Source organism: Malaclemys terrapin, chromosome 1, assembly GCF_027887155.1.
Source record: "Malaclemys terrapin pileata isolate rMalTer1 chromosome 1, rMalTer1.hap1, whole genome shotgun sequence".
Classification (NCBI taxonomy): domain Eukaryota; kingdom Metazoa; phylum Chordata; order Testudines; family Emydidae; genus Malaclemys; species Malaclemys terrapin.
The window spans coordinates 347,262,450-347,279,485 of record NC_071505.1 but is presented as its reverse complement, the minus strand read 5'-3'; the positions used below and the strand labels follow the sequence as shown (position 1 = coordinate 347,279,485).

Below are 17,036 nucleotides of genomic sequence, written 5' to 3'. Positions count from 1 at the left end.
ACAGAGCTAAGATTCCCAAACACTTCACTCAAAAACACACTGGTTAAGATAAAACATAAATCGGGTTTGTTAATTATAGAAGGATAGATGTTAAGTGATTATAAGTGATAACAAACAGATCAAAGTAGGATACTTAGGAAATCAAGCAAACTTGCAGTCTAAGACTTGTACACACTAGATAGGGTTGGAATCATCAATATCTCACTCCGTCTGATGATACAAGCAGGGTTACAGATTCTTCCAGCTTGCTGGAAAGTCTATGCATGTGGCGGGGTTGGCGGGGGGAGGGGCGGTCCACTCGCATTGGCCAAACATTCTCCATTGTCTGTGTGCTCCCTCCAAGGAGACTTACACGGAGTTCCTGTGCTAGTAGATTCTTCCCTCGATGGGTGTTGACGACAGCAATTAACACTGTCTAGCTACTCCATTGGCATACCTGAAAGGCTGGTTTTGGGTGTTTCCAGCCTCACATGACACTTCAGTAACTCACACATAGGAAGATTTCATAGCTTCACATACAATGATCACACATACAAGCCAGCGAGATATCACTGTTTAGCAGAATGAAACCTTGCAAGGCATGCTTTGTACAAAACGTATCATAATTCCATCACCATGGTAAATATGGGGTGCTTTGGGGTGCAGTGTCACAATTGTGTCTACACAGGGGTTTTCCTGGCATGGCTTATGTCTGTCATGGGTGTGTATTTTTCATACTCCTGACTGGAATACCTGTGCCAACAAACTTTGGTAGTGTAGACCTGGCCTACGCCATCGGGGTCTGGAGAATCGGTTCATTTCAAGTCTGTGTGCATATTAGGGGTGTGGGGAAGGGAGAGGCAGAGAGTGTCTAATCTTCATATTTCAAATATTTGTATTTGTTCTTATGTGTTTTGAAGGGGGGGTCCATAATTGCTCATGAAGCCGGGTGTGTAGGGCTAAAATAATATGAGATCTGAGCTGTGTTTTATTTCCAGAAATAAAGAGTAAAATGTGGTGTCATCAAATAATTTCTATTTTATGTTAGTGGGAGAGAGAAGACTCATAAAATATTTAAAGAAGCCACGTAACAACCCTTCTAGTATCTCTATGCATCAGAGTGTTTGAAATCTACGTTCATTTGCTTCCAGGCTGTCTGCCTAGGATTCATATAAATGCTACTGTCTTTCCTCTCCAGAGCTATACCCCACGTGAGCACTTTTACTTGCTTGCTTTATGAAATGAAGATTTAAGATAGTTAAATAAACTCTTTAAGAAACCTATAACTTCAAGCAGTGACTGAGTGCCCATCCAACACGGGTGGCTAAGATGATACCTCTCTCTCTATAAAACGTTTATGATCTCCCTGTCTGTTTACCCAGAACCCATAACTTAGTTTTACAGCTTCTACTTTGCTTCTAAACATGTATACTAGTTTTCTTTATATTATGTGTGAAAGACAATGTGAATTCAGGTGATTTCTGCCTTACACAGAGTATCATAGAATCATAGAATCATAGAATATCAGGAGGTCATCTAGTCCAATGCCCTGCTCAAAGCAGGACCAGTTCACAACTAAATCATCCCAGCCAGGGCTTTGTCAAGCCTGACCTTAGGCCTGATCTACACTACGGGTTTAGGTCGACTTTAGCAGCGTTAAACCGAATTAAGCCTGGACACGTCCACACAACGAGGCCCTTTCTTTCGACTTAAAGGGCCCTTTAAATCGGTTTCTTTACACCACCTCCGACGAGGGGATTAGCGATAAAACCGGCCTTTGCGGGTCGGAATTGGGGTAGTGTGGACAGAATTCGATGTTATTGGCCTCCGGGAGCTATCCCACAGTGCTTCATTGTGACCGCTCTGGACAGCGCTCTCAACTCAGATGCACTGACCAGGTAGACAGGAAAAGACCCGCGAAGGTTTGAATTTCATTTCCTGTTTGCCCAGCGTGGAGAGCACAGGTGACCACGCAGAGCTCATCAGCACAGGTAACCGTGATGGAGTCCTCCCAGGATCGCAAAAGAGCTCCAGCATGGACCGAACGGGAGGTACGAGATCTACTCGCCATATGGGGAGATGAAGCAGTGATAGCTGAACTCCGTAGCAGTAAAAGAAATGGAAAAGTATTAGAAAAGATCTCCAAGGCCATGAAGGACCGAGGCCATAACAGGGACACACAGCAGTGCCGTGTGAAAATTAAGGAGCTATGGCAAGCTTACCACAAAGCCAGAGAAGCAAACGGAAGGTCCGGGGCAGAGCCGCAAACTTGCCGCTACTACGCGGAGCTGCATGCGATCCTAGGGGGTGCAGCCACCACTACCCCAACCGTGTGCTATGACTCTCTCACTGGAGAAACACACAGGGAAGACGGTTCGGGGAACGAGGAAGATGACGATGGAGGTACTGTAGGTAGCTCACAGCAGCAAGGAAGCGGAGAAACCGGTTTCCCCAACAGCCAGGGTATGTTTGTGACCCTGGACCTGGAACCAGTAACCCCCGAACTCACCCAAGACCCTCAGGGCACACAGGAGACCTCTGGTGAGTGTAACTTTGTAAATATTTGTAAACATTACAAAAAAAAAGCAAGCAAGTCTGTTAACGTGTATGGGGATGGAGCGGAAATCCTCCAGGGACATCTCCAGAAAGCTCTCCTGGTTGAAATGGGGTGATTTTATTAAGGGGGACATTCAGAGGCGCCCGTTCCTGCTCTTCTGACCAGAAATGTTCCCCGCTGTTAACCACGCGGTGGGGGGAGGGGTGAAGTGATCATCCCAGAGAATCGTGTGTGTGGGGGGGGGGGTTTACTTGTGTTTGTGCCGCATGTTAACCGGGAAACCGCAGCCCCCTCCTTTTACATTGAAACCCCATTTTAAATGGACAACCCAATTCATCCTTGATATGGGAAATGCGCTGCTGTTTGCAACCTTTCCCGCATGTTAAGAAGGTTAAAAAAGCCAAAACACTGTGGCCTACGATGGCTGCCTGCAAGCCGAAATATGCGACCTTGTAATGAAAGAGTGTACCCATTGTTCCCTAAAATGTGTCTTTTTTAACCACCTCTCCCTTCTCCTCCGCCAGCTGCAAATGTTTCTCCTTCGCAGAGGCTCGTGAACATTAGAAAGAGAAAACGTAAGACGAGGGACGAGATGTTCACGGAGCTGCAGATGTCCGCCCAGGCTGATAGAGCACAGCAGAATGCGTGGAGGCAGTCAATGTCGGAGATGAGAAAAGCCCAATATGAACGAGAGGAGAGGTGGCGGGCTGAATCGCGGGAAGAACAGAGTAAGTGGCGGGCTGAAGACGATAGGTGGCGTCAGCTTGCAGACAGACGGCAAGAGGCAATGCTCCGTCTGCTGGAGCATCAAACTGATATGCTCGAGCGTATGGTTGAGTTGCAGGAAAGGCAGCAGGAGCAGAGACCGCCGCTACAGCCCCTGTGTAACCAACAGCCCTCCTCCCCAAGTTCCATAGCCTCCTCACCAAGACGCCCAAGAACACGGTGGGGGGGCCTCCGTCCACCCAGTCACTCCACCCCAGATGATCGCCCAAGCATCAGAAGGCTGGCCTTCAATAAGAGTTAAAGTTTTAAAATGCAGTGTGTCCTTTTCCATCCCTCCTCCCCCACCCATCCCAGGCTACCTTGGCAATTATCCCCCTACCTCTGTAAGGAACTAATAAAGAATGCATGAATGTGAAAAAACAATGACTTTATTGCCTCTGCAAGCGGGAGGGGAGGGGAGGGTGGGGTGGGGTGGTTGGTTTACAGGGAAGTAGAGTGAACCGGGTCGGGGGGGGGGTTGGAGGGTTCATCAAGGAGAAACAAACAGAAGTTTCACACAGTAGCCTGGCCAGTCACAAAACTCGTTTTCAAAGCTTCTCTGATGCGCACCGCGCCCTGCTGTGCTCCTCTAACCGCCCTGGTGTCTGGCTGCGCGTAATCAGCGGCCAGGCGAGTTGCCTCAACCTCCCACCCCGCCATAAATGTCTCCCCCTTACTCTCACAGATATTGTGGAGTGCACAGCAAGCAGCAATAACAATGGGGATATTCTTTTCGCTGAGGTCTGAGCGAGTCAGTAAGCTGCGCCAGCGTGCTTTTAAACGTCCAAATGCACATTCCACCACCATTCGGCACTTGCTCAGCCTGTAGTTGAACAGGTCCTGACTCCTGTCCAGGCTGCCTGTGTACGGCTTCATGAGCCATGGCATTAAGGGGTAGGCTGGGTCCCCAAGGATCACGATAGGCATTTCAACATCCCCAATGGTCACTTTCTGGTCCAGGAAGAAAGTCCCTTCCTCCAGCTTTCGAAACAGAGCAGAGTTCCTGAAGACGCGAGCATCATGTACCTTTCCCGGCCATCCCACGTTGATGTTGGTGAAACGTCCCTTGTGATCCACCAGGGCTTGCAGCAGCATTGAAAAGTACCCCTTGCGGTTTACGTAGTCGGTGGCTTGGTGCTCTGGTGACAAGATAGGGATATGGGTTCCGTCTATGGCCCCGCCACAGTTTGGGAATCCCATTTCAGCAAAACCATCCACTATTGACTGCACGTTGCCCAGAGTCACTACCCTTGCTATCACCAGGTCTTTCATTGCCCTGGCAAATTGGATCACAGCAGCCCCCACCGTAGATTTGCCCACTCCAAATTGATTCCCGACTGACCGGTAGCTGTCTGGCGTTGCAAGCTTCCACAGGGCTATCGCCAATCGCTTCTCAACTGTGAGGGCTGCTCTCATCTTGGTATCCTGGCGTTTCAGGGCAGGGGAAAGCAAGTCACAAAGTTCCATGAAAGTGGCCTTACGCATGCGAAAGTTTCGCAGCCACTGGGAATCGTCCCATACCTGCAGCACGATGCGATCCCACCAGTCTGTGCTTGTTTCCCGGGCCCAGAATCGGCGTTCCACGGCATCAACCTGCCCCAGTGACACCATGATTTCCACATTGCTGGGGCCTGTGCCTTGTGAGAGGTCTATGTCCATGTCAATTTCCTCATCACTCTCGTCGCCGCGCTGCAATCGCCTCCTCGCCTGGTCCGGGTTTCGCCTTGGCATGTTCTGGCTCTGCATATACTCCAGGACAATGCGCGTGGTGTTCATAGTGCTCATAATTGCCGCGGTGATCTGAGCGGGCTCCATGATCCCAGTGCTAGCTATGGCGCCTGGTCAGAAAAAAGGCGCGAAAGTAGTATCTGATGGACCAGGAGAAGGAGGGCGGGAGGGAGGGAGTGAGGGAGGGAGGGCCGAGTGACGACATGGCATACAGGTACAGGAACAGGGAGAAACACAAACAACTGTCACACAGAATGGTCCCCCCAAAGATTAAACTGGAAACCCTGGGCTTAGCAGGCCTTTGATTTCACGGAGGAAGGGGAAGCAAATGAACACAGAACAAATCTATTTTTTACATCTTAAGGTGGCAGCCGACGGTGCAGCATGAGTGACAGCCATACCAGTACGATGACGATGGGTACCAATCTTAATATACCATCATCTGCCAAAAGGCAAGGGGCTGCTGCTGTGTAGCAATGCAGCCCCACGTCTGCCAGCCCCACGTCCGCCAGCACCCAGCATCGCCCTCGGCCTCTTCTGGGTGCTTAGCAGACAATATTGGGCAATTGGCAGAAAATAGTATATTACGACTGGTAACCATCATCATCAAAACAGTAGCATGTCTGCCCAGGTGGCCATGATTGACAGCCATACCAGTATGACGACGACGGGTACCAGTCATAATATACCATCGCCTGCAAGGGGCTGGTGCAATGCAGCCCTACGGCTGCCAGCCCCACGGCTATCACTCATGCTACACCGTCTACCGCCAAAAGGCAGTTAGCAGCTGCTGCTGTGTAGCAATGCAGTCCCACGTCTGCCGGCACCCAGAGGACATATGGTGACGGTGAGCTCAGCTGAGCTGAGCGGGCTCCATGCTTGCCGTGGTATGTTGTCTGCACAGGTAACCCAGGTAAAAAGGCGCGAATCTACTGTCTGCCGTTGCTGTGACGAGGGGGGAGGGGCCTGACGACATGTACCCAGAACCGCCCGCGACACTGTTTTGCATCATCCGGGCATTGGGATCTCAACCCAGAATTCAAAGAAAAGGCGCGAACCGCTTCTCGGCTCTCTGAGCTGTGGCGCAAACGTAGTATCTGACGGACTAGGGGAAGGAGGGAGGGGGGCCGAGTGACGACATGGCGTACAGGCACAGGGAATTAAAATAAAGAACGGTGGCTGTGCATCAGGGAGAGACACAAACAACTGTCACAGACTGGTCCCCCCCAAAGATTAAACTGAAAACCCTGGGTTTAGCAGGCCGTTGATTTGACGGAGGGAGGGGGAAGCAAACGAATACAGAGCAAATCTATTTTTTTACATCTTAAGACGACGGTGCAGCGTGACTGATAGCCCTCGGCATCTTTCTGGGTGCTTGGCAGCAAATACGGGGCGGTGTATGACGATGGTCTTCAGGCCTATTGCACAATCGGCTGCTCAGGGAAGACTCTGCTAACGTACGATGACCCGACTTGTAATAGGATGGCTAACAGTCGTAATACACCATTTACTGCCAAAAGGCAAGCCCCACGGCTGCCAGCACCCAGATCGCCGATGAAGGCTACCAGTCTACTGCACCGTCTACCGTCAAAAGGCAGTTAGCAGCTGCTGCTGTGTAGCAATGCAGTCCCACGTCTGCCGGCACCCAGAGGACATATGGTGACGGTGAGCTCAGCTGAGCTGAGCGGGCTCCATGTTGTCTGCACAGGTAACCCAGGTAACCCAGGTAAAAAGGCGCGAATCTATTGTCTGCCGTTGCTGTGACGGGGGAGGGAGGGGCCTGACGACATGTACCCAGAACCGCCCGCGACACTGTTTTGCATCATCCGGGCATTGGGATCTCAACCCAGAATTCCAAGGGGCGGCAGAGACTGCGGGAACTGTGGGATAGCTGTGGGATAGCTACCCATAGTGCAATGCTCCGGAAGTCGACGCTAGCCTCGTACTCTGGACGCGGTCCGCCGACTAGAGCACCTAGAGCATTTTATTGTGTGGACACACACAATCGGCTGTATACAACCGATTTCAATAAAACCGGCTTCTATAAATTCGAACTAATTTCGTAGTGTAGACATACCCTTAAAAACCTCTAAGGAAGGAGATTCCACCACCTCCCTAGGTAACACATTCCAGTGCTTCACCACCCTCCTAGTGAAATAGTGTTTCCTAATATCCAACCTAGACCTCACCCACTGCAACTTGAGACCATTGCTCCTTGTTCTGTCATCTGCTACCACTGAGAACAGCTGAGCGCCATCCTCTTTGGAACTCCCTTTCAGGTAGTTGAAAGGAGCTATCAAATCCCCCCTCATTCTTCTCTTCTGCAGACTAAACAATCCCAGTTCCCTCAGCCTCTCCTCATAAGTCATGTGCTCTAGCCCCCTAATCATTTTTGTTGCCCTCCGCTGGACTCTTTCCAATTTTTCCACATCCTTCTTGTAGTGCGGGGCCCAAAACTGGACACAGTACTCCAGATGAGGCCTCACCAATGTTGACTAGAGGGGAATGATCACGTCCCTCGATCTGCTGGCAATGCCCAAAATGCCATTAGCCTTCTTGGCAACAAGGGCACACTGTCGACTTATATCCAGCTTCTCGTCTACTGTAACCCCTAAGTCTCTAATTCAGCAGTCCCCAAACTTTTGAGGGTCGTGCTGCTGAGGGTTTGGCCCACATTTTTCATGTAGGTGTCGATATTAACACCCACCCAGGAGGAAAGACCTGGGTTAATCTACATTCTCCACTTGCTGTGGCTCCCTAGGCGCCAAAACAAATGTGCCGCTATAATGATGCACATCTCTGAACTCCCATCTGGGGAGTACAGTCAGCAGGGGGTCACTAGGTAGTATAAATACTCACATCTGAGTGGAAAGTAATGCAGTTTGTGTGTCAGTCACACCAGTGTGAGACTCACTGGAATGATTCTGGATTTACACCGTATTAGTGAGAGCAGAGTGAAGATGGTCATTTAGAACCAAACTATTTAATTCCATCAAAAAACAAAAACAACGATGTGAAGAAACCACTGAGTATTCAAAAAACCAGAGGTGTTTATGTTACACACACAGCCATAGTTCTCTCCCCTGGTACAATTGCCTTGTGTGGCGTCCCTAACCCAGTGGTTCTCAAACTTTTGTACTGGTGACCCCCTTTCACACAGGAAGCCTCTGAGTGTGACACCCCCCAATTAAAAACACATTTTTATATATTTAACACCATTATAAATGCTGGAGGAAAGCGGGGTTTGGGGTGGAGGCTGACTGCTCGCGACCCCCCATGTAATAACCTCGCGACCCCCTGTGGGGTCCCGACCCCCAGTTTGAGAACTCCTGCCCTAGCCTCTGTTTGCCAGAAGCTGGGAATGAGCGACAGGGGATGGATCACTTGATAATTACCTGCTGGGCTGAAGGGCGTGTGCCGGTCCTCGGGCAACAGGACCAGGCAGGTGCTACAGCCAGACCCTGCCAACACTCTGTGCCTCAGCAACCTGCTGTGTGCCTGGAGCTCATCACGGGGGGTTGGCAACTTTCTAATGCCTGAGAACCGAACGTCTCTGCCACACCCCTTCCCCTGAGGCCCCGCCCCTCCCCACCTCTTCCCCAAGGCTCCGCCCACTGCCCCGCCTGTATCTCCCCTCATCTCTCATTCCCCCACTCCCCGGGACTCATGTGCCACCTGCAGAGCCAGGCTGGGAGGAGCTGATGAGGAGCCTGCCCAATCGGGGCGCAGCGGGGTGGGGGAATCGGGGCACAGCGGGCGGGAGGGGGGGTCTGACAGGTTCCCTCCCCGGCCAGCGCCGGTACCTACTTTGTGCCGGGAGCAGCCTGGTCTCTCCAGACGCCAGTCCCAGCTGCTGCTCTTCCCACACCCCGGTGGCAGAGGTGGGTTACTGCAGCCGTGCGGTCCGGTCGCTGACAGCTTCCCCTTTCCGACCGGACATGCCGGTCAAAACCGCACACCTGGCAGTAACCCTGTCATCACCCGGCAGCCCTGCCGCAGGCACCTCCCAGTAACCTGGTGCACCTCACAGGCACCCCCCGCCCGGGAACGACGCAGGGGCCACCACTGCTGGGCAGAGGGACACACTCGTGCCAGACCCGGCTGTTACCTATGTTGGTCCAGATCACGACATTGTCCAGCTGGAAACAGAGTGGCACCGCCCAGCCCCAGCCCCTGGGGGGCAGCAGGGCCGATACTCCAGGGGACCCAACAGCCACGGATCCTCGGGTGCGGCACCTCGGAGCAGGAACAGCCATGAACCCTCCTGCCACCTGGCAACCACCTCCTCTCGGGGCCGGCCCCTTCTCCTCGCCCATACCCGGCAGCTCTGCTTTGCACTCTGCCACCCGCCGGATATGCTGGGCTCCTCTGGCCCTGGGTGGGGACCATCGCCAGACACCGCCCCACCAGCAGGGAGTCTGGAGCCAGCTGCTGGCACAGGACTCCTCATCGCTGTCCCCTTCCCAAGTGTACATGGCGGTGCCGGGTGCCTTGCGGCTGGGGGGGGCGGCTGAACCTTTAAATTGTGCCCCCCCCCACTAGCAACGTGTGCAGTTTGGGGGCAGCGCCCCTCATAAACCTACAAACTCCACCCATGCCTCCTGGCACTATGGGGAAAGGGCCTCAGGCAGGAGCTATGTCGTTGAGGCCGAGGGACCATTTTTCTTTATGCTACTCCACAGGGTGCCAGAAATCAGAAGCTTTCCAGGGAAAATGGGCCATAGGATCTCTGCAGCGATATCTATGGGTGGTGATTCAAACTGTCTGGAATTGTTGATAAATTGTATCGTTTGACCACACTTTGGTTCATTATTTTGTTATGAACTATACTCAAGATCCCAAATAACCAGTGTCAGGCAGGTTTATTAATACGGCACAGGAACAAGGTTCAATATGATACCAGTCTCCAAAAAGTCGGCCTGTGGGGCTATGTGGCATTCCCCTTACACTGACGGTGCGCTCCCCCGTTACAAATTTCAGCTGCTATTATATATGATTTGACAAGTCACACATTTTGACAAGTTTCATGTCTGCTTGTGCCAAATGAAGGTATTATGGGATACTAAGCTTAAGTGAATGAACAGGATTATGGCATAGGCTGTTTCAGTGATATCACTGTTAAGAACATAAGAATGGCCATAGTGGGTGAGACCAAAGGTCCAGCTAGCCCAATATCCTGTCTTCCGACAGTGGCCAATGCCAGGTGCCCCAGAGGGAATGAACAGAACAGGTCATCATCAAGTGATCCAGCCGCTGTCGCCCATTCCCAGCTTCTAGCAAACAGAGGCTAGGGACACCATCCTGCCCATCCTGGCTAATAGCCATTGATGAAGCTATCCTCCATGAACTTATCTAGTTCTTTTTTTAACTTATCTAGTTCTTTTGCTACAATATTTGTAGTTAATATTATTGGTAGTTAATGCATACTACTAGTATATATATTGTGCACACAATACATATTATTAATGTGATACATATCTATATGCTATCCAGCATATATTAGGCAACAGGAACAAAGGTGATAGCAAAATAGAGCAAGACTTTTTCCCAAGTATTTCATTAACACACACACACACACACACACACACATACTCTATTTCATTAATTTATTGTCAGTATCAGAAAGTGAACTTTAAATACGTTGTGCCTGAGATCACTCTGGTAAGGATTTGGGGATTTTTGAAGTGCTCTTTGAGGCAGATACACCTTTCCTCGCCCCCCTCTCTCGACCTGGTGCATTGTGCTGCTGTGTGGTAGGGTTAAACTACTGGGGACAAACTCTCAAATGTTCAGACACCACAACTAAGGCCAGATTTCCCATAGAAAAGGTTGGCACCAGCAGCTTCCATGGTGGCACGTTTGGGACAGAAGAGCCCAGCACTGAGCACTTATTCTGGTGCCTAAATGGCCCAGGATGTGTTGCTGCATCTCAGAGCTGATGGAACATCAGGGGCAGATCCAGTATTTGTTCCTGCTGCATGCACAACCGTGGCTGTGGCTGGGTGTGTCAGTAATAAAGGCCAGATGTTCCTGCAAAGCACGAGAAGGTACAAGGAGATTTCACACTCCTCTTCACACTGCTTCACACTCCACACACAGGGCTGAGTGAGAAAAAGGTCATGGCCAAGATCACCTTCTGGCCAGCAGCCCTAAGCTTGTGTAGGGGACGGTGTATAGCTTGCTGTGCGTTGGAGGTGGAGTTCCCATCCCAGCGTACACAAAGCCCCCACAAACATGCTGTCTAAGTTACTCAGAAAACCTCTCCTGCATCCTCTGCTTCCTGATCGCTCAGCAGCCCCCGCCTGGTCAGCCTAGAAGCTTTTCCCTCGGAACAGGAGATGCACCCGGTCACGAATCTGTTTGGTTTTCACACCGTACACAATGGGGTTCATCATGGGAGGAAAGAGGAGGTAGAAATTGGCCAGCAGGATGTGTACGTGTGGGGGGACTTGGTGGCCGAACCTGTAAATTATTGAGGAGAGGATCACTGGTGTGTAGACCACTAAGATGGCCCAAAGATGGGCAACACAGGTGCCAAAAGCTTTGAGCTGCTCTTCCTTGGATGCCAGGCTTAAGACAGCCCTTAGGATCTTGACATACGATAGGGAGATGAACATCAGATCCAGACCCACGATGAAGAGAGCAACAATGATCCCATAGATGTTATTGAACCTGGTGTTGGCACAAGCCAGATTGACCATGGCCATGTGTTCACAGTAGCAATGGGAGATGATGTGGGACCCGCAGTAGGGCAGCCTCCTGAGGAGGAAGGGCAGAGGGAGCATTAGCAGAACAGCCCGAGCCAAAGCCACCAGCCCAATCTTTGCTATCCCTGAATTGGTCAGGATGGTGGCGTATCTCAGGGGGTTGCAGATGGCCACGTACCTGTCGAAGGCCATGGCCAGCAGCAGAGCAGACTGCATGATGGAGAATGAGTGAAGGAAAAACATCTGCACCAGGCAGCCGTTAAAGCTGATCTCCCTGGAATTAAACCAGAAGATGCTAAGTATTTTCGGCACAGTTGTTATGGATAAAACCAGGTCGATGACGGCCAGCATGGCGAGGAAATAGAACATGGGTTTGTGTAGGGAGGGCTCTGTCTTGATAACATACAAGAGGGTGCAGTTTCCTAGAAGGGCCACAGTAAACACTGAGGAGAAGGGGATGGAGATCCAGAGGTGCAGAGATTCCAGCCCCGGGATGCCTGTCAGGAAGAACACTGATGGATCAGAGCCTGTGCTGTTGGAACCTGACAGGTTGTCTTGTTGTGGCATCTTTTGCAAGTCTCACATCAATGTCTTTCCTTTCAATAAAACATAACACATGAAATGAACAGACCCTGTAAATTAAATACATGCTAGGGCCCAGTCTCAGCTCTGGAAGAAGTGGATTGACCTCTTTCTGAGTTCATCAGTCATGTTGCAATAACACTAATCACACAAACCCTTATATTTTTCTGTGTAAAATAATTTAAAGTTCTTAGAATGTCATTACAAGTCACGAGTAATGAACCTCACTTGGTTACAAGTATTTTACCTGGAGTACTTTGGTACTAGGAGATGCACATTGTTTAGTGTGCATTCTCCCGTGAAGTACCTAGTATATCCGGCCGCATGGAACATGCTTTCAGTCTAGAAATACCTGGCATGTTAAGCTGCATGTAGCAAGATGTGCCTGGTACATTCAGCAGCACATTCTGGGTATTCAGCCTGGATGTACGTAGTACATCGGGAACATGCATGAGTAGTGCAATTTTGATCTCAGCTTCAGAACCTGAGCCTCAACATCTACACAGCTATTCTTAGCGCGGTACCTCGAGAAGCACAAGCCTGCATCTGTCAACCCACGCTGTGAGACTAACTGCCGCTCGCTGCGTAGACATAGCCAAAGAACCTATGAGTCTGATCCCGCTCCCATTGAAGTCAGGGGAAGAACTTCCCACCAACTTCTGGGATAACTGAGCTGTTCTTTTTAGGTGACAAATCTGAGGAACTGTCCCAGGTGTCAACAGAGGAGGTTTTGGAACAAACTGATAAATTAAACAGTAATAAGTCACCAGGATCAGATGGGATTCACCCAGGAAACCTAAAGGAACTCAAATATCTAATTGCAGAACTACTAACTCGGGTATGTGACCTATCACTTAAATCAGCCTTTGTACCAGATGACTGACAAATAGCAAATGTGATGCCGATTTTTAAAGAAGGTTCCAGAGGTGATCCTGGCAATTACAGCCTAGTGAGCCTAACTTCAGAGCCAGGCGAATAGGTTGAAATGATAATAAAGAACAGAATCATCTCTCACCAATCTAGTAGAATTTGTTGAGTAGGTCAACAGACATCTGGACAAGGGTGATCCAGTGGCTATAGTGTATTTGGACTTTCAGAAAGCCTTTGACAAGGTCCCTCACCAAAGCCTCTTAAGAAAAGTCACATGTATTCAAAACAGACTTTGGAGAGAAGAAATGTTATGATATAAAAAGTCCAAATGAACAGAGATGCAGAGACTATTTTCACAAAGGGAAAATTATTACAAGCTGCTACAAGCCATACTGACGTAAGGTTGTAGAAAAAATTATTAATTATTTCATGAACTGAGAAAAAATTTGTTATCAAATAATTATGGAGTCATAGATTTTAAGGCAAGAAGGAACCATTCTGATCACCTGCTCTGATCCCTTTTTTAATCTGTTAACAACCTTTTTGAAGTGTGGACACCGGACCTAGAAACAGTGCCCAATGATGGTCTCTCCAAGCGTCACACCTCTCTATTTCCACTCCCTATTCCCCTGCTTGTACATTCAAGGAGGTCACTTGTTGTCTCAATCACCACACTGCAGTGGGACCTCATGTACAGCTGGTTACACATCATCACTTTGAGTTCTCTTTTGAGTCAGTGCTTTCTAAAACAGAGCCCCCCATCCTGTAAGTATGATCTATGGCCTTGGTTCCTTGATGTAGGACCTTGCATTTAGTTGTAATCAACTGCATGTTGCTCAAGTGAGCCCAGTTTAGCAAGTGATTGAGATCGTTTTATAGGACTGCCCTGTCCTAATCATTACTTGCCTCTCTGCCAAAACATATGTCCGCCAGACTGAAATCTCCCACAATAACAGAGTTACACAATAGAGAATCTCTCACAATGCAATTACACCAGGGGAGAGAACTATGGCTCTGTGTGTAACCCAAACATCCCTGATTTTTGGAATACTCAGTGCTTTCTTCACATCATTTTTTTGTCTTTTGATAGAATTAAATAGTTCTCTTCTAAATGACCAGCCTCACTCTGCTCTCACTAATACGGGTGTAAATCCAGAATCATTCCAGGTTTACACAAGTGTAATTGACAGCAGATTTCGTCCCAAGCTTTACATTTACTTTAAAAATCTCCTATTTAGAAAGATCCTTGATTAGCTTTAATCTAAACTGCCCCAGCTCACCTGAACCCTGGCTGCGTCTCCTTCCCTCAGCACATGCTGAAGTCACACACAAACTGCAGGACTCTGCACTCAGCCGGGATCAACTGGGTGAGAGTATTTATACCTCCTAATGACCCCCTGCTGACTTTACTCCCCAGGTGGGAGGTGAGAGACTTGGGTCTCTATAGAGGTACGTTTGGTGGGGGCTCGACCTGTTCAGGGGGGCCGGGTGTACAGTGCTAAAATAATATGAGATCTGAGCTGTGTTCTATTTCCAGAAATAAAGAGTAAAACGCGGTCGTAAATAATTTGTATTTTATATTAGAGGGAAAAACCAAGAAGAAAAAATCAAACAAAAATTTTTCCAGAGGAAGCGGGAGAGAGAAGACTCATAAAATTTTTAAACAAGTCATGTAACCGAACCCTTCTAGAATCTCTGTTCATCAGAGCGTTTGAAATCTAAGTTCGCTTGCTTCCAGGCTCTCTGCCTAGGATTCGTATAAATGCTACTGTCTCTCCTCTCCAGGGCTATACCCCACGTGAGCACTTTTACTTGCTTGCTTTATGAAATGAAGATTTAAGCTAGTTCAATAAACTCTTTAGGAAACTTCTGACTACAAGCAGTGACTGAATACCCATCCAACGCGTGTGGCTAAGATGCCACCTCTCTCACTATAAAACGTCTACGATCTCCCCATCTGCTTACACAGATCCTGGAATGTAATTTTACAGCTTTGACTTTGCTTCTAAACGTATATACTAGTTTTCTTTATATTACGTGTGAAAGACAGCTCGAAATGTGAATTCAGGTGATTTCTGCCTTACGAAGAATATTTGAAAGAAGTCGCTAAATCAGGGGTCCCCAAACTTTTGAGGGTCGCGCACTCCCCCTTATCCCTGTCCTCACGCCCCCCCTCCAGAGCTGGGCTGGGAACGGGGCTGTGGCTCGGGGGTGAGGGGGGTAAAGCGAACAGGGGTGTATGGGGGATGAGGCTGGGTCAGCAGCTGGGGGTGGGTTTGGGGCTGGGAGTGTGACCGTGGCCAGGGGACAAGGCTGGGGGTGGGAGCAGAGCTGCAGCTGGGCTGTGATGGGGACCAGCAGCTGGCATGTGGACAGTTGCAGCTCCGCTCCTGGTCTTGCTACCAGGCTGAGAATTGAGCCATGTCCAGCGGCCGAGGCTTGGGGCTGGCACAGGGCCAGGAGTAGAGCAGCCACCAGGCCTTGGTGGGGACTGGCAGCTAGGTCCTCAGCCGGGTGCGGAGCCCTGCGAGGCTAGGGACGGGGCCCAGTGCAGGGCCGGGAGCCGGGGACATGGCTGGGGGCGGGACCGGAGAAGAGCCGGGGGTGGGAATAGGCTGGGTGGTGCTCCCTACCTACTGTGGAAGCAGAGAAAAGAACTGACAGAAGGGAACTGCAATGCATGATGGTTGTTAGCAAGAGTCAGGCTTCGTTAGCAAGAGACAAGTCTTTGTTAGCAAGAGTCAAGCTAGCTGTGACCCTGATAACCCTGGCGAGATTTGTAGAAGCGAGGATTGTGTGAGGATTGTGTGAGACGGGTGAGAAAGAGCTGTGTAAGAAGTCATTGTGACCTCAGTATAGATAAGGTGTAGAAGACCTTGTGTAGATAAGGTATAGAAACTAATTGTATGTAGGCAAGAGTCAAAACAAGTAAGGAAATGAGATATCAAGATGGCCTATGTATAAACAAAATGCAGCTGTCCCTCATTATTTCTGTAATGAAAGGTATAAATGCTTGCTGTAATTAGTTACCAGAGAGAGACCTGCTTGCTCTCTCCTCTGCACATGTGAGAGTTAATAATAAAGCCTCTGACTTGCTGTACCTTAACAAAATAGTGAGAACTCAGTTTTTCTCCGACAATTTGGGGGCTCGTCCGGGATGGCAACGCCCACTGAGGCAACGGCAGCTGCTACGGATCGTTCCCCTTCGAACCCCATGGCGCCACAATAGAGGTAAGAGACCTTTTGAAATCTCTATTGGGGTGTCAGAGGAGGACTGTCCGTGGGGCCGTCTGCCCCTGTTGGGCTCACGCCATCCGAACTTATTGACTGTGCAGCAAGGTCAGATGCTGAGCGGCGTAATAGGGGAATTGTTTGCCGCCCCCTGTAAGCATATGCTAGGTGCATAGGGTTTGCACCTGTATTGAGGAGTTGTTACTGCCTCAAGAGGGGTTTTTACCGCCTCAAGTGATGCATCAAGGTACTTGGGAATAGTACCTGGAGGTACTCAGGAGTAGTACCTGGTATAAGGCCTTGGTATGTTGGTGTGTGTAGTCTGTGTGTGTGTGTGTGTGTGTGTACACAGCGTGAATTGAGTGTTACCGGAAGACGCCCAGAGTACTCTGCGAAGTCTTTTGGCTCGTGACCAGAACTACTCTAACGCAAGCCCGGTAACTAGAGGATCTTTTAGGAGATCCGACCCATGTAGGTTGACTCGGCCTGGCATCGTCCGGCGAGGAGGCTACCTGGGTCTAGGAGTGTGTGCACCCATCTTCCCTCCCCTTTTCCTCTCCGTGTGAGCCACTGACAGTCTGACTATCTCACTGGATGCAACAGAGTAAGCGGCGCTT

General features: G+C 49.8%; 1 protein-coding gene across 1 annotated transcript; it reads right to left on the bottom strand.

Moving 5' to 3' along the window:
* Positions 1-11,340: 11,340 nt before the first annotated feature.
* LOC128832199 (olfactory receptor 52K1-like) lies at positions 11,341-12,303 on the bottom strand. Its single transcript, XM_054019337.1, has one exon. It carries the CDS (start codon positions 12,301-12,303, stop codon positions 11,341-11,343), a length of 963 nt encoding a protein of 320 aa, XP_053875312.1.
* Between the last annotated feature and the right edge of the window lie 4,733 nt (positions 12,304-17,036).